This window comes from Emydura macquarii, unplaced genomic scaffold (genome assembly GCF_026122565.2).
Source record: "Emydura macquarii macquarii isolate MOO-44397 ecotype Brisbane River unplaced genomic scaffold, CSIRO-AGI_Emac_v2 contig_3220, whole genome shotgun sequence".
NCBI lineage: Eukaryota > Metazoa > Chordata > Testudines > Chelidae > Emydura > Emydura macquarii.
Window position 1 is genome coordinate 3,421,330 of NW_027133357.1, and position 27,123 is coordinate 3,448,452.

The 27,123-nt window shown below is 51.0% G+C and overlaps 1 protein-coding gene across 1 annotated transcript; it reads left to right on the top strand.

The window, feature by feature from the left end:
* The first annotated feature begins 466 nt into the window (after positions 1–466).
* Positions 467–26,375, top strand: CSRP1 (cysteine and glycine rich protein 1). Its single transcript, XM_067531665.1, has 6 exons — positions 467–478; positions 15,120–15,232; positions 19,774–19,942; positions 21,448–21,577; positions 23,080–23,173; positions 24,716–26,375. Exons 2-6 carry the CDS (start codon positions 15,121–15,123, stop codon positions 24,790–24,792), a joined length of 582 nt encoding a protein of 193 aa, XP_067387766.1. The 5' UTR covers positions 467–478; position 15,120; the 3' UTR covers positions 24,793–26,375.
* Positions 26,376–27,123: the final 748 nt, after the last annotated feature.

Genomic DNA, 27,123 nt, shown 5'->3' on the forward strand with positions numbered 1-27,123 from the left:
ATACAGCCTTTCCAGTCTGGTTCAGCCGCTCTCAGCCCCCCGCTGTACAAATGGCTCCAGCGCCCCTGGCTGAGGTCCAAGGGAGCTGGCCACCAGCCTGCCCTGGCCAGGCTCCTCGCCCCTTTCCCCGGGCGAGGCCAGCCCCGGCCTGTGCCCCTGAGTTGGTGCCTCTCTCCCAGCCGGGGCCCGGCTCCTGACCTGGCAGATCCCAGGGCCGCTCCTCTGCACCTCGCGGGGCGCCGCCTCGTCCTTCCCCGGGAATCGTGGCCCCAGCCCCCGGGGCGGGCTCGGCGGTGCGGAGTGCAAAGAGCCCGGCCTCCCCCCCCCGGCCCCCGGTGGGTGTCGCCCTGGGACACGCCTTCTCCCGCGGAGAACAAAAACAAGCCCCCAGCGGAGCCAAGCGGCCCCAGCAGCCAGCACAGCCCCGGGGACTGGAGCGCAGCGGAGCCAAGGAGAGCCCAGCCCAGCCCAGCAGCAGGTACGTGCCCGCCGGGGCAGCTGCTTCCTTCCGATCCGCCGCCGGGAGGGGGCTGGATGGTGCCCCGATGCCAGCCGGCTCCCTCCCGCCGCTGCAGGGTCACGCCTGGGCTGCCTCGCTCGCCGGGGACCCAGTCCCACGCTGCCGCGGGCCACCTGCGCTTCCAGCCCCGCCACGGCGTGACTGCAGCGCCCCGGGGCCAGACACACTCCCGCTGCCCCGGGGTCCAGCTCCATCTTCCCACCCCCCAGAGCGCGCGGAAGGAGCCGCCCTCGCTAGAGACCGTGTCGGTCCGAAACCGGAGTGCCTGAGTCAGGCAGGAACTGGCCGGTTTCCTCTTGGCCTGGGCAGTTCGTTGGGGTGGGGAGCCGTGGCTGAGTGGGCTGCGCTGGGACGCTGGTTCCATGGGCTGTGCTCACGGGCAGGGTGTCCGCTTTAATTCGGAGTTACTGGGAGCAGCGAGGCTGGCTCTTGGTCCCAGGCCATCCGATGGAGCTGCTCTCTTTCAAGTTTCTAGCCTTAGAAACTCTGTGCGGGCTTTCCCAGGCCAGCCCTGAGCGAGGGAACAGCTGGAGTCGCAGCGATTAGGGGTGGGGGAAGGAAGGACCCTTTGCCCTGACCTCCTTCACCCCGCACAACCGAGGGCTGGTGTCCTAGAGAGGCCTTCAGAGCAGTGCAATGAAACTTCGAACGGCTCCCCGCTACAGAACCAGCCCCCTTCCCTGCTTCAGTTACATGGCACTGAATTCTCTTAGGTGCCGAATTCAGAGCAGGATTTCAGTTTGCTGCAGATCCCAAGGTTGACTGGTCCAGGTCCATGCTTTTGAGGGTCCTTTAGGTTGTGACCTGTGCTATCAAATCAGACTTGTCCTGGCTCCCTAGACAGCGCTGCCTGAGAAGCTGTCCTAGTCCATTGTATTTCAGTTCTGTGAAGTTGTACATCCCTAATCTCCTCCACAGATCTCTCTGTTCTTAGCTCTGGCAGGCAGGTAGGATCTTGTCCCTGTTAAGAGGGGGTTGCTGAGTCATGTAACCTAAGGCTGCAGGTGTGGCATCCGTGTTTCTGCTGTAGCATCCGCTTGTTACAAAGGAATCCCATCAGCCCCACTGACTGGAGTGTGCAAAGATTCCCCTGCACCTGCTTGACGTGCTGGGGCGGCTTGTACACTGATTTCCTTAACAGAAGGAGAGCTTGCCCATGCCTGAGCAAGTGCCATGGGAATGCCCTGGGCTGCGTTTAGGTTTGACAATTACAATCTGCCTGTCTGAGTTCTTGGAACTTCTGGGCTGCCTCCATCGCCCCCATGGCAGGAATTCTCTGAATAAACTGGTGGTTAACTGTGCTGTGACACTGAAATACGCTTGGCTAAGGATGGAGTAGCCATCTTGCTATGCTTCTTGGTGAATGTAGCACCCCTGGCGAGGAAGGGTTCACACTGCTGGCTGGAGAAGTGCATGGTGGGGTCTGGTTTGGTGCAAGCTTCATTGGCGTGCATGTAGCTCAGTGAATGCTCCTCCATCCTAAGTTCTAGCACCTCCTGCTATGTCAGTCCTACGTCCCCTGTTAGCACTGCCAGTGCCCTTCAATCCTGACCTGCAACCTCTACGGAGACCTCCCAAACTCATTTCACCTGTGACCAAAGTCTAGACATGAGCCTGGTCTTCATACCACCTCTTGCTAGTGCTTAGACCCTTTACTGCTTTGAGCACTAGTGGCACCCACTCTGGTGGATGAAGGCATGAGCCCAAGTTCTGGTCTCTGTGACTGTGGGAAACTGACAACTTTGTTTTCAGAAATATTTTTTGGGAAATGTGTGAAGTCTGGGAGAAAATAAGATTGGAAACAAGGTGTAAGTTTTTAACGGTAAGAGTCATTAACTGTTGTAACACTTTACCAAGGGTCAGGGTGGGATTCTCCATCACCGACAATTTTTCAATGAAGTCTAGATGTTTTTCTAAAACATCGGCTGTAGGAACTATTGTGGGGCAGTTCTCTGGCCTGTGTTATACAGGAGATCAAATGAGATGATCACAATGGTCCCTTCTGGCCTTGGAACCTAGGAATCTCTGAAAACCTAAACAAGGAAAGCAAGCTGACATCATCCTGCTAAGTGAATTTCCTGCCACGAGGGAGGCGGAAATGCGCATGCGCTCTGTACGAGGGAGGCTGTGTGCATGTTTATACCTAATGGGGAAACCCAGCCTATGACTTCTGGAGTTCAAAATTGTGAGTTTCCCGGAAGCAAAGAGAAACTGCAGCAGAACTTCTCTAGTGCCCTTCATTTGGGGCTCTCAAAGCATTTTGCTATCACTAATTTGAACCCCCCAGGAGGAAGGTAAGAATTCGTATTTCCATTTTGCAGAGGGTGGGGACAGGACAGGACAGGACGGGACTGAAGCTCAGAGCAGAAGTGACTTGCTTAAGATCAATGGCAGTGCTGGGAATGGAACCTAGGCTCCTAGTCCCCCTGCTCTCCCCTAGAGCCACTGCTGTGGCTTCCCTTTTTGGTCGGGGTAAAGGTTGCACTTCTGTGCACTTCAAGGACGATATCTTCAGGTGGTGTAAGTCAGTGCACTGGTCATGCCACTGAAATAACTGGAGTTGCACTGATTTTTACCAGCTGAGGATCTGATCCAAATAAATAAGCTTCAACGCCGTGTTAAAGCAAGAAATCCAGGAAGGTGCTGCTTGCACAAATTCAGAGCAGAGATTGTAGCCTCATCTTAGGAGGGGATGTTATCCAGAGCTGGGCAAGATACACCAGACACTTACTAGTTGGTAAACCTATTTGCTGGATTTCAACTCAAAATATGAGGGTTAAAAGCCACCAGCAGCATCGAGTGAGCCAACACATTGGTGAGAAACCCAACAGTGGGATGCCAGGGAGGGTGAAGGTGCTGTCCCAGGCACCATCCTGTACATCAGCCTTTGACTATTAGATGTCTGACACTGGGACACCTCTCTTCCCCCACCCAGAGCTTTGGGAAGGGGGTGTCTCAGCTCTAGCCCATTCATGGTGGCTGCAAGGTCTAGTTTTTGGGATCCACCTTTCCATGAATAGCCTAGAGCCTGCAGCTGCTCAGAGCTTGGCAAAGGGAGTCCTGAAGAGGTGCCAAGATACTCCTCCCTCTGCCCCCTGGGCCTGCTGTTACTGAGGCTTGGTATGACGAGCGGCACCTAGTAACTTAGGGATGTGTGGCTGGTCTCCCCACTTGTGGGGTGGGGAGTTTACTCTATGGGGTGTTGTGCCTCTCCCTGCCAGCCTCCCAGTGCAAGTGACAACAGCTGTACCAAATACTGCCTCTGGAACTGGTGAGGTCTGTGTCATGATTCCTTCTCCTGGGGAGGGCAAAGCAACCCTTAGAGACTAGGCTCAGACTCTGTTCTGAAAAGGTACCTGGTATATGCTAAAGTGACTTGCATTAAATAGGGCTGATCAGAAAATGAGGGATCAAGGGGAGTTCCCTGCAGGAAAACCTGACTTTGCTGAAAAACCAAATAACTTCCTTTTTGTGTCCCTTCTCTTTTCCCTCCCTGCCCCCCGCCAAAAAGTCTGGATTTTCCATGGACAGCACAGTTCCCATCAACATGTTCATTTAGTTGAAAACCCAGTTTTTCCATCTAAACCCAGTTTGGGTCAAGAACTTGCAGCCAGCCCTCTTGTGGAATGCCGGGGGATCAGTGTGATCTCTGGGGCTGCAATATCTCATTCCTTCGGAATTTACTGCCATTTAGCACTAATGAATGGCCATGTATGGTAACCCCTCTAGTGCACAGTGGTCTGGTGTTTATATGGCTGGCTCTTTTCCTTCTGTAACAGAGCAGGCTCAGAGACATGGCTTGTCTCCCACTGGTAGCAACAGAGGGCTCGGCACCGTCTCTAGCGGAAATTCTCTGTTGTTTCAAAGTCACTCATGCAGCATGGCTTGACTGGCCCACCTGGGTTTGGAAAAGCTCTCTGCCTGGAAGGTGTGTTGAAGTGCACTGGCAAGATTCTGCACTAGCATGAGCTGCTGTTAGTCTCTCGCTTTCATGGACCCTAACTCATCCCATTTAAAACGCATCCTGTACTGACCGCCGTGCTCTGAACCAAAATCCACTGAAAGACCGCACACCGAGAATGCTGCTCTCTTCTGCTATGCTGCTTTGGTCCCAGATTGCACTGGTCAACGTGCTGCCATATCCTGCTGTTTTCAGGCTTGAGACCTGATTCTCTTTTCACTCACACCGGTTGGACATCTCCACTGACATAATGGAGTTGCTCCTGATTTGGGTTGGCCCCTACGTCTCTTTTGGAACCTCTGCTTTAGCAAATGTCTTCCTACCATTTAATACATGTGGGCTAATGCCCCACTGACCTGCTCCTTGTGGAGTCACTTACATCGGTGCACAGCTGGTGTAAAGTGTTACCAATTCAGAGTGACAGTGTGCTGCACCCACTGCACACTCAATCTGCACAGATGGAAATGACACGTGGTAGGAGAGAGTCAGGCCCTCCTGGCTAAACTGCCAGAAGAACTCAGGGTTGCAAAGCACCCCTGGAAATCTAGTCCCAATGGTAGGTGGTGAGCCCTCCAAAATCTGTCCCTGTGGCTTTCCTCCCTGAATTAGATGCATCTTTGCAAAGTGATTCTCCTTTTCTTTCCTGCCCAGAAGTTTAACCTCTCCAGGGGCCTTTGAATTCTTGTGGCTGCTTGCTGCTCCTGCCAAATACTTATCCTCTGCAAATCTCATTAGCGTGCTGTTTACTTCCTCTTCCAGTAATTAGGAAGACCTTAAATCAGAGCCCAGCCCCTGTGGTCCCTCTGTAGATCTCTTGCCCTTGATTCCAGACCCTGCTACTAGTTTCCAGTCCATGTTAGAGATCTCCTGTACAAATAAGTGTGCATCAACTTTACAGATGGGATTTCATGCAACACTATTAAAGCCTCTACTGCAGTCCAAGTGCATTAAATCGGCCCTCATTTGCTAAATAACCTTTTAGTATGGCCAAAATTAATCAGTATCTAACCTTTTTTCCCCATGGAAATAACTGTTAGGTAGCTGTCCCCTCATCTCTAAATACAAGGCAATTGCTGCGTAAATCATGGTCCCCAATTACGCAGTGTAGAGGATTGATAGAACATCTGGGAACACTGGATGCACAAGGGGAACTACTTTCTGCAGTGACACCTTGTTGACCTAGGTGCTAATGGGGCCAGAGTCTTGTCTGCCCTGTGGGTAGCCTGAGGGAGGGGAATTGGGATGGAGCTACACAGACATCATGCAGATTCCAAGGATCTGGCTCAACCCATGTGGGGCCAGACTTGTTAAAGAGCATGGGGCCAGATTTCCAAGTGCTCAGCACCCCTGATTGGGGCCAGGGGATGCAAAGGGGCACATTGAGCTCTGTTGAAAATGTAGCCCTGTGTCACCCTCCCCAATCCTGGCCACTGCAGACTTGTTTCAAAATCTCCTGGATGCACTGAGCAATGTCAAGGAGCTGTTCACCCCCTGAGGGAGAAAGGCTGTAAGTGTGGAGGGACTGGGAGTTAAAGGCCAGGCCAGGATGACTTGTTTCTCTTTGGAGAAGTAATGCTCAGATTTTCACACCACTCAGCCCATGGGTGGGATTCCCCCGCAGTGCTTTGTTTCTGAAAAGTGGAAAAACCCATGAAACTTTTACAGGGGGGAAACTCCACACAGGGAGAGCTTGTAAAACTTGTGTTTTCAGATTGATTCAGCTATGTGGGATAACTAAAGCAGTATAACCCTGTACGGTGAAAGCAGTTATAGCAGTATAAAAATGCCCTATACCAGTATGGCTTACTCCATACGAGAAGGGAAATAAGCTCTACTCGTAAAAGCACATTTATACCAGTTTAACTGCAACCACACTAGAATTTGAACCACTTTACTATTTTGATTTTAAAAAAAATACATCACCCCCCTAACTGGCAAAGTTATAGTGATATGAAACTGTGCATAGAACAGACTTGAGTGGAATGCACGTACCGATTTAAAGATACTACATGAAAAGGCTGCTGTTCTGGGTGCAAAATACATTAAGCAAAATCCCAGTCTACTACTTAGTTGGGCCTCCTACCACTCTTATATCCACACTTGGGGCTTGTCTAAATACAGTTTCACTTAAATTGGCTTAAAAATCAGTTTAAAACTGTTCATACAGGAGATTGTACTGATCTTATTTGTTTAAAGCTGGTTGGGCTTGTATACTTATTGATGCAAGCTAAACCGATTATAAGCAAAGCTTAAATCAGTGTAAGAGTGTCTACACAGTGTCCCCACCAGCTTAGTTAAACTGTTCTAGAAGTACACTCAAACAGCATGGAAATAACATGATTAAGCTGGCAAAGTCAAGCACTCAAAAGTTAGGAAATGCCTGTGTAACCTTAATTTGGGCATATGTATTATGATAGTCTTTAATTATATGATCAGATTTTTTTTTTCTTTCTAAAGTGCCTGTCCTTCGTTCAGTGCACAGGCTGGAGCTGCTGTGGGGATGAATCAGGTTTGTGTAGTGAAGGAGGCAGTTGCCCGTAGGACCCCTGATTCGTTTGTTGCAGCAGTTGGACGGCCTAGCGAGAACGAGGCACGGAACTGCAGGAAGAGAACGGAGGGTTTGATGGTTAAGGCAATAGAATGCTGCCCTGGAGAATTAGATTCTATTCCTGTCTCTGCCACAGAGTTCCTGTGTGATGCTAGTCTAGTCCCTTAAGCCAAACTTTTCACAGGTGATCACAAACAGTGTTTTCCTCCTTTTTGGATGCTTGGTTTGACATCCTGGAATCTGATTTGCAGAAGTGCTGGGCCTAGGGAGACCAGATAACATGTGTGAAAAATTGGGACGGGGTGGGGTGGAATAGGTGCCCATGTAAGAAAAAGTCCTGAATATCAGGACTGTCCCTATCAAATCACCCTAGCTGAGCATTCGGAGCTGCAATTGAATCATCGGGGGCTGTGCTTTGAACATGTAAGTGCTGTATAATGCTAAGCACTCTGAAAAATCAGAGCCTCAGCATCTCTAATTGGGCACCTAAATTTACTGGATACTTTTGACCTTAATCTCTCTGTGCCTCCATTTTCCATCTGTAAAGTGAGGATAACACCCCCTCATCTCACATGGATGCTTTGAAAATAAATATGTTTGGGAGTCACTCGGATACTATAGTGATGAGCTCCATTGGAGGAAAGGCCATGAGGAAATGAATAATTCTGTCTTCAGAGCAGCGTTTGGATAGTGTGCAGTGAATAAAGCATGGGCCACACCTGAACAATAAGAACATAAAATATTGAATAGCTGCTCATTAAGTGAGCACTCTTCACGTTTCAGCCTCTTTCTGTTCTAGGCTAAGCCTCCGGCCTTAAACATTGGAAAGCTTCCATCATCTCTATGAATCGTTTTTTGTTGTTGGCCTTGCGTGGTTACAATGTTCTGTTACTTGAATGAAGTCTGACTTCTACTGAGCCTATGACAGTGTCGGCCTGAAATCTGCTAATTCCAACTAAAACCACTGAAGGTGGCTTTGTAAGTTTAGTGCCTCTCTGTAGAGTCCCTTAGTGTGTAAAATTCATGCTACACTTTAATCAGACCCCTTGGGCCCTGTGCAGATTTCATCATACTTGCAGTGGCACCTGGATGTAAATGTGGATGCAGACAGATCCTCAGCTAGCGTCAACTGAAACTAATGGAGCTATGGTAATTGCCATCAGTAGAAGACCAGACCTTCGGTCTTCCTGAGAACTCCACCAAGTGGGAAACTGGTGCATCAGTTCTCCTCTTTCTGTGAGCTAAACATGAGGCTGCTGGCTGGCAGCTTTTAACAGCCCCCATGTGTTGTAGGATTGCTAGATGTTAATTGCTCTGAGATATAAATGATGCATTGCACACCCTTGTGTCAAAGTCTGGCATGCAGGCACCTGGAGTTCTCGTCTATTGTTAAATTTTCACTGTCTGGACAAATGCAAACACCTTGCTATACTGGGGCAGAATATTTCACAGTTTTCTTTTCAGATGCAGTATAAATAGTGTTCAGAAGGAATGCATTTACCCCTTGTGTGAATGCTCATAACCATTACGGGGTCACTTGTCATATGTTTCTTATTAATATCCATGCTGATTCTTTTAGATATTGCTTTTTGTTGAAGCAACTAATAGCAGCTTTGCAACTCAAACTCCTCCAGACAGATTTAGTCTGCGGCTAAGTGCTTCAATCACTTATTTAGATTGCTCTTTGGGTTGCATTGAAGGGAATATTGGCACAAGCAGTCACCGCTTCTTATCCGGTCCCAGTCTGCTTTTCATATCAGCTGTCTTTACAGCATGGTCACTGATTTGATATCAGATGATGCTGAAGAGCTGGAATAGAGACTTAAGTTGTTGTTGTGGCTACATTTCCATGATGATGGCATTGAAAATGTGTCTCCTGCAGGATTGTCAGGTGAATCAATGTTCTGCTTCAATGGCAGTATTTCATTCAGTCGCATCCTTGTTCTTGGAGAATTTAATAAAACAGATTCTCTGCTCTCTGAGCATGAATCCTCTCAATCTTGTCACTAATACTTGACAGTATTCGCTCTCCTCAGAGAAAAGTGTATCTATTTTTTTCACCCTGTTCATTCAGTTGGTTGTTTCCTTCAACTTCATCAGTGTGTGAATTGTTGGGACTCGCTAAATGTTGAATGCCCATTTGCTGTATTGATCAGCAGCTTTCATACTTACTGACTGTCTAGAATAAGACAATACCCAGAGAATTCAAAATTTGAAGACTGGGATAAGATGAACGTAACAGCTCTACACAGAACTATGTTCTAAGATGTCCGGCACAGCTTTCCGAAAATGCTAGATTCTGACAAACCAAGCGCTTCCTCAAATAGCTCACAACTCCACAGACTCCCTTCTCCAGAATCCTGTGACAGCTGATTCCTACCATTAACAATGACCCTCTCCCCATTTGCCAATGGGACATGATAAAAGTATCTGCTGAGCAAATGGAATAAAGAAAATAGACTGGAGAGCTTGTCTTCTCGCCATCTTGTAACTCAAGAAGGGGACATGAATGAAACTCAAAGGTGGCAAACGCAAAACCTACAAAAGAAATAACTTTGCACATAATGTGTGACTTAGACTGTGGAACAGCTCGCCCCAAGATGTCACCAAGGTCAAGAATTTAGCATCAACTGATATGAACTAGATATTCTCATTATCCATATAAATCTCTGATCCCTCTTTGAATTTTGCTAACAAACTTTGAAGGGCTACAAAAAACTCATGATTTAATTCAGTCATTTATTAGTAGGGGTTAGGAAGATTCTCACATCTGTCCACTGTGGATTTTTTTTTTTTTTTTGCACTTTCCTCTGAAGCATCTGGTACTGGCCACCATCAGATGGAAAACTGGTCTAGACTGGCCAGACCCCTGATCTGGTCTGATATTTCCTATGTTCATTGACTCAACCCAGTCCCTCTTCTTGACTTTCTTTTCCTTCTACCATCACTGGACCCTTAGAATAATAATCTTGCTGATCCCAGCTGCAGCCTCTGCCAGTTGGGTTTTCCCCACTCCCCATGTTCAAGCTCTTGTGTGTGAGTTGTGGGCTGGGTGTGTGTGTGATGGTGGTGAGGGGGGTGGGAGGAGCAATTTTGTTCAATCTATCAGAAGGTCTCTCTCTACTACTTCTGCGAGTTGTCCCACAAGCCCATATTTCTATAAGGTAAATCAGGGCTGCTTTGTTTATTGGGGAATCTATTTATAACATTCACTGCTGAAATCTCTTGTGGTGGTCTTGCTTGGAGATTTCAACTCATGCAACCTCTCTTGGGCTGCGTATGCACCATTAAACCTCTCAGACAACGGGTGTCAAACAAGACTCATCCCAGCCCCTCTCCCTTAACAGCTGCTGAAAAAAGCTGTGCCACTGAGGTGGACAATTAATTGGATTCAGCATCTTCTGTAGAAGTTCTGCTAGACGGGTTGGTATTGAACTTGGTTGCAGCTGCCTCTGGGGTTGAACCCAGCACACACTGGAGCACTGAACACCAGATATGTGTATCTGCCTGAAACTACAGGGAGGACTTTGGCTTGTCAGTTACTAGAGATGAAATTTGCCCAGGAGTAGTGTGTTCAGGGGATGCAGGGCATGAAGGGGCTCTCTGTCCCCTCTGAAACAGGGGAGGCTGCTATCTGACGTGGGGGTGGGAAAATGCTTAGGATTGGGCTGCCAGGGTCACAGGAGCTCTGTTCTAATCACAGAAGTGGCCTTCCCCATAGTGCTGTCCTAGGAGCTGTTGTGTGTCTGCATCTTGGCTGTATAGACTTTGCTCTGCAGGGACTTGGGAGCCGCCCTTTTGAGCCGGATTGAACTCCCTCCCACCCCAGCCGAGTAAAATTAGATTCTGAGAAACAGTCCTTTTAAGGCAATCCAGGGCTCTGGACCAGGATGATCTGGCTGAAAGGGAGGGATTTGGCAGTGGCCAGACGCAGCAGAAAGGAAAATGCACAAAACCCAGCCTGCGGGGCATTGGGGAAGAGGAACAAAGGATTTGCAGACTGCTGGAGTTAATCTTTTAACTCAGTGGGTCACCTTGCCTGTATGACACTCTTAGATCCCTTGGCACAGTCCCCCATCTAGGTAGCTGGTCATCCCTGCACTCCATGCAGGCCACTTCAATTTATTTGGTATTGGAATTTTCTACTGTGACTCAGGAACTGTTAGCACAGCACTGCTGGAGCGAGGCATAGATGGGTCAGCCCTCTTCACCGCGCCGCCAGTGCGTGAGTCCTGTCCTGCCTGCAGCCTTCCTTGCGAGGCCAGTGCTGGGCTCAGCTCTGTCCCTCGGGCTCCATCTACACTTGAAACACTACAGCAGCACAACTGCAGTGCTTCAGGGTAGACCCTGTCTACACTGACCAGAGGGGTTCACTGTAGTTTATCCACCTCCCTGAGAGGTGGTGGGTAGGTTGACGGAAGAATTCTTCTGTCAACCTAGTGCTGTCTATACCGGGAGGTTAGGTTGGTTTAACTAAGTCTCTTAAGGGGTGTGGATTTTTCACACGCCTGAGAGATGAAGCTATGCTGCAGTCACTTTTCAATGTAGACCAGCCTTCAGTCCCAACCCAGAGCCATCTGCTGTCACAGTCCGGAGTCCATGCAAACTTGAAACTAAGCTGAGATCATCAAGCTCATTTCATTAGTGACTGGTCATAAGGCCTGGCCTAAGCTAAAAAGTTAGGTCAACCCAGCTGTGTTGCTCAGGAGTGTGGAAAAACCCGCACTCCTAAGTGACATAGTTAAGCCAACCTAACCCCTGGTGTAGAAAGTGCTAGGTGGATGGAAGAATTCTTCCACTGACCTAGCTACTGCCTCTCAGGGGTGGTAGTGGATTAACTGCAGTGATGGGAGAACCCCTCCTGTCACGGTAGGGAGCGTCCACAGTGCAGCGTTGAAGCTGTGCCGCTTTAGCATTTCAAGTGTAGACGAGCCCTAATTCAGGATTTTTTTGCTGAATATTTTATGTAGCTCTTTTATTACCTCAAGATCTTGACCTCTCCCAACAGAAGAGTGACAGCCTGATGCGGCGAATGCTCACGTGAGCAATCCCACTGAGATGGACGGGACTGTGTGGGTAGATGGAGTTTTCAGCCTCACTTCTCAGTCTGAAGTATTTATATAGCCCCTATGACTGTACTAGCTAAGTGCCTCACTGTCTTCACTGCATTTATTCTTTTAAGTCACCTGTGAGGCAGGACAGGGCTGTTGTCCCCATTGTACACAGGGAGACTGTGACTTGCTCTAGGTCAGTATTTCTCAACCTTTTAAGTAGCAAGTACCCCCTAACTTCTGAAAATGTTAATAAGTACCCAACACTCAATTTTCCACAGGATTTTGTATTTACAGACTAATGTGAGCCACATGTTGGAAGAAGGGCTGAGTATATAAGGCCGTGATATGACAGATGTCAGATCTAGTGTGGGTAGGGTTATCACCTTTACACCAGGGTTGCACAACTCAAGTATGTACCTGGGCTAGAGGTGATGTTGGCCAAAGTTAGGAGGCTTTGAGCGGCATGCCAATGCTGGGGAATATAAAGCGCCGTGCCAAATTTTATGCCATAGATTTGAGAGGAGGAAGGGGTGAGCGAGAGACAGGGAAGGAGGGCGAGAGAGAGAGAAACAGGAAAAGAGGGTAACTGGTGAAATCTGGGGCTGTCATAGTTGTCAATTTCACTGATCAGCAAGAGCAGTGAAACTGACAAGTTTTCTGGGCACTGGGGTTTGAGCCGGGGAGGGGGGCTGCCCCTTGGGCAAGTTGCAGGCAGCTGCCACCTGGCTGCCAGCCCGGGAGGTGGGCGACTGGCACCCAATCCGAGTTGGGGCAGAGGAGGCTTCCGTGCCGGCTGGGACCCAGGGATGTGGACAGGTGGCTGCTGCCCATCTTCAAGCCGGGGCACTGGAGACTGTCCCTCGGCTCAGAGCCGGGGCGTGGGTGGCTGCTACCCACCTGCAAGGCCAGCTTATGAGATGCAAGAGGCTGCCACCTGGCTCCCACCTGGGAGCTGGGACCCAGCAGGAAGCGGGGGGCTGCTGCCCATTTCCCCAGAAGCCAGGGGCTGCCACAGCCTCCCATCTGGGAGCTGGGACCGGGTGGGAAGTGGGCTGCTGCCACCCAGCTTCCCCAGAAGTTGGCAGCTGCCGCCCGCCTCCCCTTCACTCTATTTTTCCCCGGGTACCCCCTGCCTGTCTCGCGTACCCCTGGGGGTATGCGTACCACAGGTTGAGAAACTATGCCCTAGGTTACACAGGGAGTCAGAGGGAGAGTAAGAAATGGCCCCCAGTCCCAGGCTAGTTGTCCCCCTGCCAGCCCCTCGCCCAACTTCCTCTTCATCATAGTATTAAAACTGGTGGAGGCAGTTAGCCTCTGCACGTGTCCTTAGACCGTTCACTTCTGTTTGGCGTGCGGAGTCAGTCTGGGCAAACATGCTCGTATCTATCTCTTGGGAACTTGCCCTGCTGCTTTCATTGATATTGCGCCAAAGAGCACAAGGCCACATGTTCATTTGAATAATCCCTCTACCTGGCTTTACTGCACCAAAGCAAACACTCGTCCCAAACACTCTACAGCCCAGTGCCAAAGGGCTGGAGGGGGTGGAGGATGAGACTGGCTTAAGGAGGGTCATCGGTGCCTGAATGCATTGAGAAACCAGTTTAGATGATGAATTCTGTCTTGTACTGTCCTTGGGGGTTGGGCTGGCCTATTAAATGTTGTGACCTTTGCCAAGTCTGTGGACATGTCTTCAGGTATCCTAGGCTTCCTTGATTCTCTTCTCTGGTGTTGGATCCAGGCTAAAACTAAAATCTCCCAGAAACAGGGAGGATATGTGGAAGGTTAATATAAGGCGGTGACACATTCTGATAGCGTGTGCAGTTGGGGGCATGGGAAAGACTGCGGAGTCTGGGTTGTCTCTTGCCTTGGATCCCCACCCGCAGATGTAGGACAGATGTTCAGGGAGGGGGGATTCTAGTGAAATTTTTCAGGCTGGTCCTATAGTCGTCTCATCCCCCAAACTCCAGCCAGCCAGGCCCTGAGGAATGTTGCCCCAGGCCTGTTGCTTTGTTGTTCCGCCAGGTGCTAACTGAAGGGCCCAAAATGTGGGGTGAGGCTTGCATGGTCTATCTGAGTTTGTGTAGACTCTTCCCCTCCTCCACATCTTCCTGCTCTTATTCCTTTACCCTTTAAAAAGGGGAGTTGCTTGTTCTCTCTGTGCTGGGGATTCCAGTGAATTCCTGCATATCCTGGGGTCCAACACAGTGCAGGATCAGTCATGCCTAGAGGGTAAAAAAATTCCCATGTGGAGAGGTGATACCATGGTGATGGGCACCTTAAACCGACCTGGAGAAGTCCTGTTAATCTATCCTGCAGTGCTGTTTAATCCAGATTCCGTTTCTCCCCTAAATTTCCTTGGGCCCAGGGATCCAAGGAAACGGGGACATTCCTGCACCCCGTGCAAAACAGTGAAGAGACGTCTCCTCTCTCCAGATTGTAGGGGTGAAAATCTCTGTTGCCTGCCCCGTGTAACCGATAGGCGTGAGAACTGACACAGGAGTCTAATCTCCTCATTTCCATGCCCCCTCTAGCGCTCAGGGGAGCTGAATCTCCACACTGAGCGGAGAGCGCCGGATCGAGGCCCTGCCAAGGGCCAAGTGGAGAGCTGCTGAGGACAGCTCTGGGGCAGCCAGTGTGTGACCCATGTACCCAATGCATTCCACCACTCCTCCCCCTTCTCTTCCCTTTGCCTGCACAAACTACAAGCGCCAGAATGCAATGCTCCAGCTTCATCTTGATGGAGACAAAAAAGCTCTGGGATACAAGTGGGAACACTGCTGGGATTTGCAGGCAATGCCTGTGTATTCAAGAGAAGGGCAGCTCCAATCTATTGCATGACATGACTTAGGGCGGTACTTGTGCGCTTGGTTGGGGCCTACACACCTGAGTTTTGAGATGGCCCCCTGACTTTAGGATCTTTTCCAGGCTCCTGCAGGGTGTCCTGGCTGTTTCCCAGGATTCCAGTAGCACGGTCCAGCAGTTGCCCTGCTGAGCCCCATTGGCGTGAAGCTGATTTTCAGTGTCTGTTTTCCACAGCATGCCAAACTGGGGCGGAGGGAAGAAGTGCGGCGTGTGCCAGAAGGCCGTGTACTTTGCTGAGGAGGTGCAGTGCGAAGGCAACAGCTTCCACAAGTCCTGCTTCTTGTGCCGTGAGTACAACTCCCCCCACCCTCCCTAAACGGGTCTTGGCCTTCCCGTTGACATGGCAACGCCTAGGCCTGCTTGCTCTTGCCAGCAATGTAAACATGCCCAAGGATTCCTTTCCCCTGCAACTGCAGAGCAGACCCAGACAGCTTGACATTTGGCTGATTACAGCCAGGCTGGGAGGAGCATCACCTCTGTTCTCCTCCAGACTCGGGAACAGGAGTCTTGCAAAAGCCCCTGGGTGATTTAGGGACTGTCTAAAATGTCAGGGGTGCTTTTGGGGAAACATCCATGCAACCTCTGCCCCCGCTGCCCCCACATTGCTAAATAAAACACTAACCCTAAACCACATTAGGGTCTAAAGTGCGGGTCCCCTACACTCTTAAATGCATCATTTAAAAACCCTAACTGTACCATCCCACAGCACAGCCCTGCTAGCGGTACTGAGGGCCCAGAAACCCCACGAGTGCACTTCTCTGCCCTGCCTTTGAATTTAGAGGAAGGGTTTGTGTAGGACCTTGCAGGAGGCTGGCGTGTGGCCTTTGAACCTGGGGGATCCTTAGGCAGAGGGGGCTGTTCTGGTGACCAAATGCCTGCAGCATGCCCAATGCTGACAGTTTGGTGCCAGGGCCACCCACACCCATCTTGTAGTCATTGGAGCTTCAGCCCATTCATCCTGTTGCCTCCACGTGCCACCCAGTGCTGGAAAGGGTGCAGACATGGAATTGCGACTGATGCACTAGCACCCACCTGGGTGGACGTCACCTGTGCTCAGAGAAAGGCGGTGTTTGGATGTGCAGCTGCTTTCTCAGGGCTCATACATGGGCCCATCGCTGTAGTATGAGCGCAGGGGTCTGAATTCCCATTACTCTGGGGCTGCGTCTTTCCAGTACTCTGCATCTAGGAATCTGGAATGCTTGCGGATGTCCCCTGAACACCATGTCCTCACACAGCCAGGAGGGTAGTACAGAGGGGGACAGGGCCCAGAAGAAGCCAAGGAATCTGATCTAACCAACAGTACTTTGTGAAGGGGGCTATACAGCAAGAGCAGGTGGAAAAGGTGATTTGGTTTTCAGGCTCAGGGAAGTGAGAGACTCGGGAAAGCTGTTCAGAACTGACTGCAATACTTCTGCAATATCGCAGGAGCTGGGCAAGCTTCTGGCCTCACACCATACCAAAGCATGTAATTGAAGTCTGCAGTCACTGCTCTCCCAGCACCCTTCAGTCCTGACCCACAACACCTTGTGCTGACCTGGGGCTGTCGTTCGTCCCAGAATTCCTTTTGGCTGCCCTGGGCCATTCAGCTCAGTAGGGTCACTCAGTCCAGAGGAGAAAAGCAAATGTCCTTATCCCCCAATCCCAGGCTCCCAGGAGAAGAACTGAGAATGGGCCAAACTTATCACAGAGTCTCTGACCAGGAATGAGAGCAGCGGTGAACCTGGCCAGTGAAATGGCAGCTGACTTTCTGGTCAGATAGGACTCCACCATGAGTCAGCTGTACAGAGCAGAAGTCTAGATCAAGGAGGCTGTGTGTCACACACACAGCCTTTGTAGAGCTTCCCCCGGCTGGGGTCTGTAGGTATATACTTGGGGTGCAGATCCCCTGCTGAGCACCTCCTTCTGAGAGTTAGATCCCCACGGTCCAACTGCCCAGCCCCTGGAATTGGTGTTGTCATTTAAGCACATCCTCTTGCAGAACTCCAGCCATGTGACTACTCAGGGTTTACAGCTAAGTCTTCAGGGGCATGTGATAGTTGAAGCCAATAGACACACACACAGAGTGTGCACAGGATTCTAAACCCCATGATTCTCTATTTAGATAGCATGAGAGATCCACAGGCCTAGACAAAACAATGAGCATACCTATGTGCGTGTCCCTGCCTCAGTTTCCTCACACCACTGGACAGTTCTTTGGGCTTGGGTAGAGTCTTCTGAAAAATCCAGGTTCCCCTTCCTGCACATGCCAGGATTCTGGACAGAAGCCATCTCTGTCTGATCTCAGCATTAAGTGCCCTTCTGCTCTGCTTCTGCTTCTAGTCTCTTGTGGCTGGTCATCACGGTGGTGAGAGACCCTTTCTTTTATAACCTCTCAACCCCTTTGTCATGTGACCCTTTCATTAGGTGATCAAAGAAAGTCCCTTGGCAGGTGATCTTTTGCTTTGTTATAGACTGATTCCTCTGGGTGGCAGCCAACCCTTTGTCTAGGGCTCTTTTGTTTGAATGGAGGACCAGCAAGGTTTAACGGCCCTCCATTGTTAGTTCTGTGCCACAGTCCCTTGGCTTTTCAGTCCAACATGGAGGTTTTAAAAAAAAGACAGAGAAGCACCAAAGCCCAACATTCAAAACGGCGTCTACACTCCAGCATAGGAACCCGAAAAGAGCTTTCACTGGCAAACAGAATTTGTAAGCCGATCATAGGCAGATTCCCCACATCATCACAGGCTGGAATGACACATTGAAAACTACCTCCAGTTTCTTACAGTACGTGGACACAGCTAAACAGATGGTCCCAGGAAAATGAGGTATTCTTAGTTTTCCGTATCTTTGGTATTTCTGCAATGCAGAAATCTTGCTGCTGATGCCTGGCTTCCAGGCAATGGATTAGGAAGGAACTTGTCAGTAGTCTCACAGAGTAGCCATGGATCTGTGCTGGCTAGTGGAAAGTGCAATCTTTAAAGCTCAGGATATAGAGGGGCCAAAATTGACCCAAACGGGGAGAGTGGGGATGGATGGGAATTACCCTGCACTGCCTAAACTGCCATTCCTAGGAGAAAAACAAGTCAATGGGCCAAATAAATGAAAGGACCAAATTGCTCCTCCCTAAGGGTGTGTCTGCACATGGAGTTATTCCTGATTGACACTGTGTGTGGATGCTCTTATTCCAGAATTGGAGTGTCCATCGGGAACATCTCTGTGTAGACAAGCCCCGTGGCATAAAGCTACCATACTAGCCTGACAGCTCAGCAATAGGATAAGGCAAGCTCAAAGGGAACTGCAGCATCTCAGTGGTGGTGATTTGCTGAACTGCTGTGCTAGATGGGCTCTGAACACCAGCCCAGGTCTGCTACAGAGGAATTGAGTAGCTCTTAACCAGCAGAAATTCCTAACATAACCCTCCCTATATGGCAAAAATGTTCCTTTTCCTTTCCCACTCTCCTACTCCCCAAGCACAGAGCGCGTCTGGGGAGTGGCTGCCCAGAAGGAAAAGCACCATATTTAGTAATGGGGCTGGGAAGTGCAGATTTAAGACCCCATATTTAGGTGAAAAGCACTGGGCCTGCAGAGCCACTGCTGCGACGTTCAGAGGGGAGTGCTCAGCTCTGTGTTTGCATTCTTGAAACGTTGTTTAAGGGCAAGAAATTTTTCTTCTGGCAGGGAAACAAGCAGGCTGCTGGAATCTGCTTCCTGCTGACATTTAAGGCATGCGAGTGGGATGAGGGTTGAGTGTCGCAATCGCTCCAGTGTCTGGCTCTTGCTAGGATAGCTTCTGTTTCCCTCCTCCAGCCTCTTTATTCCTTTACAGCCAGTGGTAGGTAAACATCAAAAGACTGCCAGATAGGATGTTGTGAGCCCTGCCGCACCTCTGATTGTGCTCCTTCCAGCCTCCTTCCCGCCCCTACAACTTCCTCTTGGATTAAGTGATCCAACTCTACGGCTTGGAAGTCACTGGAGAAGAGAGTTGGGGCAGGACTCAAAAAAGTTGGTCTAAGCCAGCGGTTCCCAGCCTGTGGTCCCAGCCTGTGGTCCCTGGCGGTCTGCGAGGCTACTACAGGGGGTCTGCGGAAAAGAAAAATAATAACGTCCTCACCAAGGAAATGTACAATTTCAAATAAAAACGGAGTGTAAAAAACAACCAGCAGCATGTGGTGGTCCACGAAATGTTTGGAGGTTGAAAACGGGTCTGCACACTCGAAAAGGTGGGGAACCGAAGCATCCGAGAATGCTGTCTGTGCTGCCTGTTATTGGCTAGTTCGAAGTTGCCACTCTCTTGATTAGCAGGAGCATGCCCCAGTCAGGGTTGGCCTGGGGGCTGGACTCTCTCCTGGCATGCACGCTCTCTGCATTCATCCCATGGAACCGATCCCTCCAAGGTTGGGTTTGGGTGGGATCACTAACCGTCCCGTGCAGCCCTCTCCTGCCTGCACCATTCCTGATTAACCCTTAGACCTGTGCAGGTGAGGTTTGTAAAGGGATCTGATATCTTCCCATTTCCCAAATTGCATCTTCTCTGTCCACTGGCAGCATTGGGGTTAATATAAATTTCACCTTTTAACTCTGAACTTCCTGACTTTATTTGGGCTTTTTGTTTGTTAACGAATTCCAATATTCTTGTAAGGATTTTTATCTGTATGTTGCTGTGCACTTTCCACTTTAACAAAGGTTTAGTCTGGGAGCTTCCTTACTTTTTAAAGTCTGAGATATAATCTCTCTTGTGAGGACTGATTCTCTCAAGCTGACTAGTGTGTTCTGGCTGCCCAGAAGCCAGAGATGACCTATAAACTCCTGGCCAAGGTTTGAGAGTGACATTCCCCTTGTTCCTCTCCAGTGGTCTGTAAAAAGAACCTGGACAGCACCACCGTAGCTGTGCACGGGGAAGAGATCTACTGCAAGTCCTGCTACGGCAAGAAGTATGGCCCCAAAGGCTACGGCTATGGGCAGGGAGCAGGGACCCTGAGCACCGACAAGGGGGAGTCGCTGGGAATCAAATTCGACGAGTAAGTTGGAGCCTTCAATTAAAAAACACTGGCTATAAAAGGGAATTGGAAAGAGGCATTCCCATCCCAGCGCAGTGGGGCGGGGTTCTGGGGAACTGAGCAGCATGGCTAGCATTTCCTGTTCTAGAGAGAACCCTCTTTCTATCACGTCTATTTCAGTGTAAAGTTCTGCACTCTCCTGACCCCTAGTAGTCAGCATTTTGGCAGGTGGGCTGTTCCCAGCCTTGTAAGCCCCAACGACCTCTGCCCAGGATCCTCTGACTGGGTCAGTCTAATGCCCGGCTGCAGCTGGGAGTCTAGCTGAGCCAGTCACACGCGGAGACGATGCCCTTGGCCTCTAACAAACGCAGCCCTGAGAACAGAATCCAGCTGGGAGCTAAAACGTGACCAAGCAGGAGTCTAATGAGACCAGAAGCCCTGGCTCTCCTGGGTAGTTCCACTGACCAGGGAGAACGGGAGGTCTCTACTCTTGGGCCCAATACAATCAAAGCCTGGTTTAGGCTATGTCTACACTTAAGATGCTTCAGTGGCGCAGCTGTAGAGCTTCGGTGTAGACACTCGCTATAGCAGATGAGCGACGGGAGGGCTTCTCCCATTGCTGTAGTTAATGCATCTCCCCAGGAAGCAGTAGCGCTGTCTGCACTCGGGGCTAGGTTGGCTTAACTATGGCGCTCAGGGGTGTGAAAATCCACACCCCTGAGCGATGTAGCTGGGTCATGCTAACTTTCTAGTGTACCCCAGCCCTTAGGCTGTCCTCACTGCAAACTGTCTTCACTGCTCCAGCAAGGGAAGAACTCCAATGCTTCATCTCCACTAGGGTTTTACACCGAGAGCCAACTCAGGTCTAGTCCAACCCCCTGTTCTGTAAAATCCTTGTTACTGTTTCACTGAAGTCTTGAAATTCCACCCTCATGGAGCCAGCCCCTGTGTGCATTTCCCCCCAGGCCCATACCATAGGGGATATGAGACTGCGAGCCAGGGCGGTCAGCCGCCACCTGCCTCCGGGATGGAAAGGACTTGTTCAGAGCGCGAAGCAGGCAGCCCTGTGAGCGCCCTGGCTTGTTGCACGTGGGAAGCCATCCGTTGGGTGGGAGGCGCTTCTCCGTCCGGAACTGCTGGCTCCCTGCAGCATGATGGGCGTGGCAGCACCTCTCGCCTGCCTTCTCTTGTAGCAGCGCCCTAATCAGTCAGGGCCGTGCTGCACTGATGGAGGCAGACGTAACCCTGCCCGTGGAGCACGCCTGGGGGGGAGTCTGTGGCCCCTGTGCCCCCTGCTGAATGTTGTAACCCTTCTCTCCCCGAGCACAGATGCCCAGAGCTTCTGAAGGGCTCAGCACCCGGCATGCAACCCTGTGCTGAGTCCTCTTCACAATTCTGCCCCTAGCATAGACCTCTCCTCCTCCCTGAATGTGGAGTCGTCCCCCCTCCTCCCGCCTCTCATCAGCCGCCTCGGCCTGCTGCTGCTTCCTGGTGGTGCAGGCCTGATAACAAACTCTCTCCCACAGGAGCCAGCCCCACCACCCCACCAACAACCCCAATGCCTCCAAGTTGGCCCAGAAGGTGGGCGGTGCCGACGGCTGCCCCCGCTGCGGGCAGGCAGTGTATGCTGCTGAGAAGGTGATTGGCGCCGGGAAGGTAAGACAGCAATGCCGTGGGGGCGGGGAGAGGGGCGGACATGGGGGCAGGGCAGGGGGCACTGACTGCAGGGTGGTGGTTGCGGAGTGAGCATGTATCTAGGAGCTCAGAAAGGGGACACGAGTGGGCTCATGGTCCAGGGCCAAGCCCAGAGGTTATCATCGGCCTGATGTCCAGCACCCACAACAGGGGCTGGATTTTCAAGAGCTCCCAACGTGCCGGGAGCTCGCTCGAGAATCTGACCCCCATTGGTGGTGCTAGGCCTTCTGAAAATTCATCTTTATGGCACATATAGGTGGCAGAGACCAGCAAGCATGGGGTAGCCACAGCTTCTCTCCATCTCCCTGATCTCGGGGAATCATGGCTGGTCCCTTCTCCTGCCCTCCATGCTCTGAGAGGAGAATGATCTCTTCCAGCCCCGTGCTGTGATGCACAAGTCTGCTGCAAAGAAACCACCAGGTTGGAGTTGTCTCCTTAGAGCCTGGAGCTGGCTTCCGCAGCCTAATTCACCCAGCTGCTGGCTTCCTAAGTCTTCAGACCGCTGGCGCCTCTCTCCTCCAGTGCTGGACTCCGAGTGAGGCAGAGTTGTCTCTGGGTCTTCCCCTTGCCCTGTGTACACATCCAGCTCTGCTAACACACATGTAGCATCTCCTGCTATTCCAGTCTTAGACCCCCCAGGATCTCTGCCACAGTCCTGACCCGCAGCACCCTCCACTAGTCCAGCCCTGGGCTCTTGGTACACATCTCTGCCGATGACCCTCAGTCCCAACCTGGTGGTAATGGTTGGTGGTAATGGTTTTGCCTGAGCTGATAAGAGGGATGCGGGTGTAGCCCATGCTCACAGCATGGTGTGCTCTGAGGTCCTGGGTTTAATTCCTGCTGCAGACAATCCGTCGAGGGGCATCACGTCAGAGGGGCATGGAATGGAATATGTGAGCTAGGCTAGGGCAGGATGCTCCTCCACAGGGATGCTGCTTCCCAGGGAAATTCTGTCTGCGACTTGGGACTTGTGCCCGGAAGCTTTAAAACCTCTTCAGGGAGAGGCAGGGCACTGGTGTTTATTGGCAGGAAGATCCTGACCAGACTAAAGGAAGTGTGATAAAAGCCAGTCCTTCCATGTGCTGCTGGGGATACCAGCCAGGGGCCGCAAAGGGATAAAGCCACAGCTGAGCCATGAGAAAGAGCTCAGGGTGCAGCAGAGTCATGGCTTCCCTTATATCCATCTTCCCATGTAGTGGAGATCAAGCCATATTTTAACTGTCTCTGACTGGTCTGCCCACTTCTGGGGAGAATGGGATTGTGTTGTGATTGGGGCCTCCTAAGGGGCACTTTGCACGGTACAGCTTCCCCCGCTGGCGGGGCTCTGGGAGTGCTGCCATGGAGAGCCGGGGAACTGACATGCCCTGGGTGTCCTGGAGGTGGCTACAGGTGGGCACCAGCCTGAGCTGCCCCCTGCTCTGCTCCCCGGGCCCTCTGACCGCTCTCTGCTCCTCTCCCCTCAGTCGTGGCACAAGTCCTGTTTCCGATGCGCCAAGTGCGGCAAAGGCCTGGAATCCACCACGCTGGCCGACAAAGACGGGGAAATCTACTGCAAAGGTGAGGGCCCCGCTTCCTGGAGTGCTAGCCCCTCTGGGACCTGGGAGGAGGGGGCTCCAGAGCAAGGGGGATGGAGGGGGTGTAGAATTCTTTGGGTAGAATTAATTGCTGCCCTCAAACCAGCACACAAGATGCTAATGATTGTAGGTCCTATTAAATGTTGGGGGTAACTGACATTGAAACATGGGTGGAGGGGGCTGCTGTCCGAATGGCAGGGATGTACCTGGGCCGGGGAGCACCCTGTGTATGGGAACAGTGAGCACTCGCTCTCTTTACGTGTCTGGCCTCTCTACGTGTCTCTACGTGTCTGGTGCGCGTGTGCGTGTGTGTGAGAACGCCACGCTGGCTGCACAACCACTGGATCGCTCCACATCACCCTGCTCCACCTGGACCACAGCTCAGGGGTGCCGGTCTGGAGTGGCCTAGGTTTGTGGGGGTGGAAGGCAGCTAGTAGCCTCTGAAAGTACCAAGTGAACCTAACGTGGTCAGTGTCTTTCTATGGGAGTCTGTATAATCCCCAGTGCTTCTGAAAGGGGTTGGCCGTGCCCACCCTGCCTGCCTTAGTAGCCCCCGGGGGGGGGACAGGGGCATCAGTGCCTTTGTTTGCCCTTCTTACCAATGAAGCGATTGCCACCACATCCTCTTGCCACCTGGAGGGGAAAGCTTTGCTCTTTTGCAGCTGCTCCCAAAGTGCTGGAGTCGGCAGCCCTCATGTGGCAGGCTGCAGAGTCTGCACGTGTCTGGCCCCAGCTCCATAGGGGGAACTCACCCTGCTCCTGCTTGGGCTTGTGTCCCTTCTAGTCAGTCTCCAGGGCAGACAATCGCACACCTTTCATTGCCCCAAACTCTTTGGCCCTCGACCAGAGACTCTGCAGTCGCTGACGATTATCCTTTGAGCTCTGCCTAAGGCCCCCTGACAGTGAATCTGCAGGGTTGTCACTTTACGGGGGCCAGCATGTGGGTGGGATCCAGGAGAAAGGAGAGAACTCCATGTGAGCCTGATTTCTGGGGTTTGGTTGGGAGCTCCTGTCCACATCTAGCACTAGAGGTGAGAAACTAACCCAGGGTAAACCTTGAAACCCCCCCTCCTCCTTGCCCTGGGCAGCTGGCTGCCACAGGCAACAATCCACAGGCTGGAGGAGAGTTGCCGTGGTTAGGGCACCAGGCTTGGAGCCAAGAATCCTGAGTTCTAGTCCCAGCTCTACCACTGACATTGCTGTGTGACCGTGGGCAAGTTAATTCCTCCCTCTGTGCCTCAGTTTCCCCACTGAGGGTAACAACAGTAGCCCTCATTCATAAAGGGCTTTGAGATCCTCTCATGAAAGGTCCTAGGTGTTCACCAGTCTCCACGAGCTCGTCTCTTCACTCTGTCTCTGCCTGCCTGAGAGATGGGGCCTGATCTGAACTCTGGGAAAGAGCCTATTTCAGCATTGACCCTACACCGTAAAACCACTGCCCCCGTCATCTCTACGTCCCTGTAGCTCCCCTGTGGCTGGCACCCCTCCCCGCGTCATCCTCACTCATAGCTTCTCCCTTCCACAGGATGCTACGCTAAGAACTTTGGGCCCAAGGGTTTTGGCTTTGGACAGGGAGCCGGCGCGCTTGTCCACTCCGAGTGAGGCATCAGGATTGGCTCCTCCGACTCTCCCCTGCGGTGCTGAGCGCTTCGCCGATACTGGGCTCATCCAGACTTAACCTTCACAAGTGGATCAAGACAGCCTGGTCCTTCCCCCCCACTTCCTGCTAGCGTCTCTGTCCGTAAATGCTAAATTCTTGCTTATTCTAACCATGCCACCGCCCACTTGCCTGCTGGTTTCCTGGCCCAAAGCTCACTGAATCGATTGGGAATCTTCCAGTTGACAGCTGTGGGCTTTGGCTCATGAGCTCATAGCCCTACCACAGGCGAAATGGCCTCGACGCCAGCACAGAGAATGTTCCACATAGGTGAGGAGCATCACTTTGTAGGTAATCAGCTCACAATCTGGATGCTTATCTACACCCTCTGAATCCAGCCATCCATTAGCAGGACAGAGGAGTGTAACAAGTCTTAATTGATCAATTGTTCATAGATGTAAAAACCAAAGCTGGCAAATGACTGGGACTCATGGATGGGTTATTGCTGTCTGGGGATGGAGATCCAACGACTGATTTGAACAAGAGAGACAGACGAGGGAGAGGAGAGTATCTTTTTAAAATCGTATATTGTATTTAAAACACACATTGAAGGGACAGTCCAATATAAATCATGGCCCAACTCCTCAGTGGTGTAAATTGGTGTAGCTCTATTGACTTCAACGGAGCAATGTTAATTTCCGTCACCTGAGGCCCTGGCTCTAAATCAAGTAAACTAGTGTGCTTTCCAACATGGCCACTGATGCGGATTGCCTCGGTTTTGGGGGGCCAGCAGGGTCCTGATCTCTTTCAGAACCGCTGCAACTCCCACTGACTTCAGATGGATGCTTGGCATATCTAAAAATCCAGACCCAAACTTCCTTGCCTGGTGTTCCTAAAACAGATGCTCCGTGTCACTGGCTAACTTGGAAACTTTTGGCCCAGATTTCTCTTCCTGCGTTAACAGCACCTTCGCCTATTAACCTGAGAGTGTGGAAAACAATCCAACTCGCTTTTCACTGTTTATGCCACTTTTTTGTGTTTCTCTCAGCTTGAACATTGAGGTCAATTTCATGCTTGTTTCACAGCTGATGCCACAGTGTTTGGGTTGCAAACTCTGCAGGGAAATGTTTGTATGTTTTTAAAACACAGGGCCAATTTTGCCTTATTCATACACCACTGAAACAAACTTTCCCCTGAACCATTCTTATTGCAGGAGTTCAGGTGTGGCACTGCTTTCATGGGCTCAGATGCCATCTGAACCCTTGAGCAGAATAGTCTCTGTATGAATTAGAAAGATGCAAAAACTGACCAAGGAATAATAGAACATGGGATCACACAAAACATTCTATGGGTTTATACCTAAAACCACTAATTCACTTGGCGTCATTCCCTCCTTTCAGGGTGTTACCTGAGCAAAGAGCAGTGCTTTAATTTCTCCTTCCTCATCCTGAAGTAGAGATGTCTAGGATTCCACAGGCCTTTTCCACAGTGCTGGAGAAACGTTACGTTGCAATATTTTTACTGTATGTGCCATGTACAAGGATTGAGTTCAAGCAAAATTATGTATTCAATAAAGCTCTTAGAAACAGGCCTTTGTTCTGTCTCTTCTTTCCCTAACAGTAAGAGAAGAGATTAGTCGCATCAGAGGTGAACTGCTTCTTTGGCTGAATGTGAAACTGACCTTGTTGGGAGCTCTGGAATGAAGGGGACTGGCTGCTGCCTTTTAAAGCCCTGAATCAAAGCTAATTCATTACCCCCCTTACTTGGGTCATCAGCAGGATCTGAATCTGGGACAGTCAATGGTACAAGCAGCTAACAGCATATTTCCTCTAGCTGGCAGCAGTATTAGACTCTTACTAGGAACATATTAGAGGGAGACAAAGGCCCTTACACTGTGCTAAGGTAGGATATATTAACTAGTCGGGTCACAAGTGGCATGAGTTTGATCTCATCCTAGGGCACCCATTTCCATGCTCAATCTGTGGGCATCCAAGCCCAGGGAAGGAGGCGCTCTGAGTCAGTCTGTGCTTCAATAGCAGAGCTTCGCTGGCTTATCCCTCACTAACTTCACTCACAAATGGACAAATCCCCAAGTCCCCATGATCTCCTTCCATCACTGCTCTGGCAGCAGAGAGCAGCAAGGCACCACTCTTAGCCCAGCAGCAAACGGAGGCAGCTTGTCTCCCTCGTGGCACTGGCAGGGCTGCACAGCCAGGCAGTAATGGAGCCCGGCTAGTCACAGAGTGAGCTCTCCTTGCATGGAGTGGGGGCACCATAGTAACAACCAGAAGTCTCCCTCTGCCTACCTGGTTGTGTGGCAGGATGGCAAACGCCCA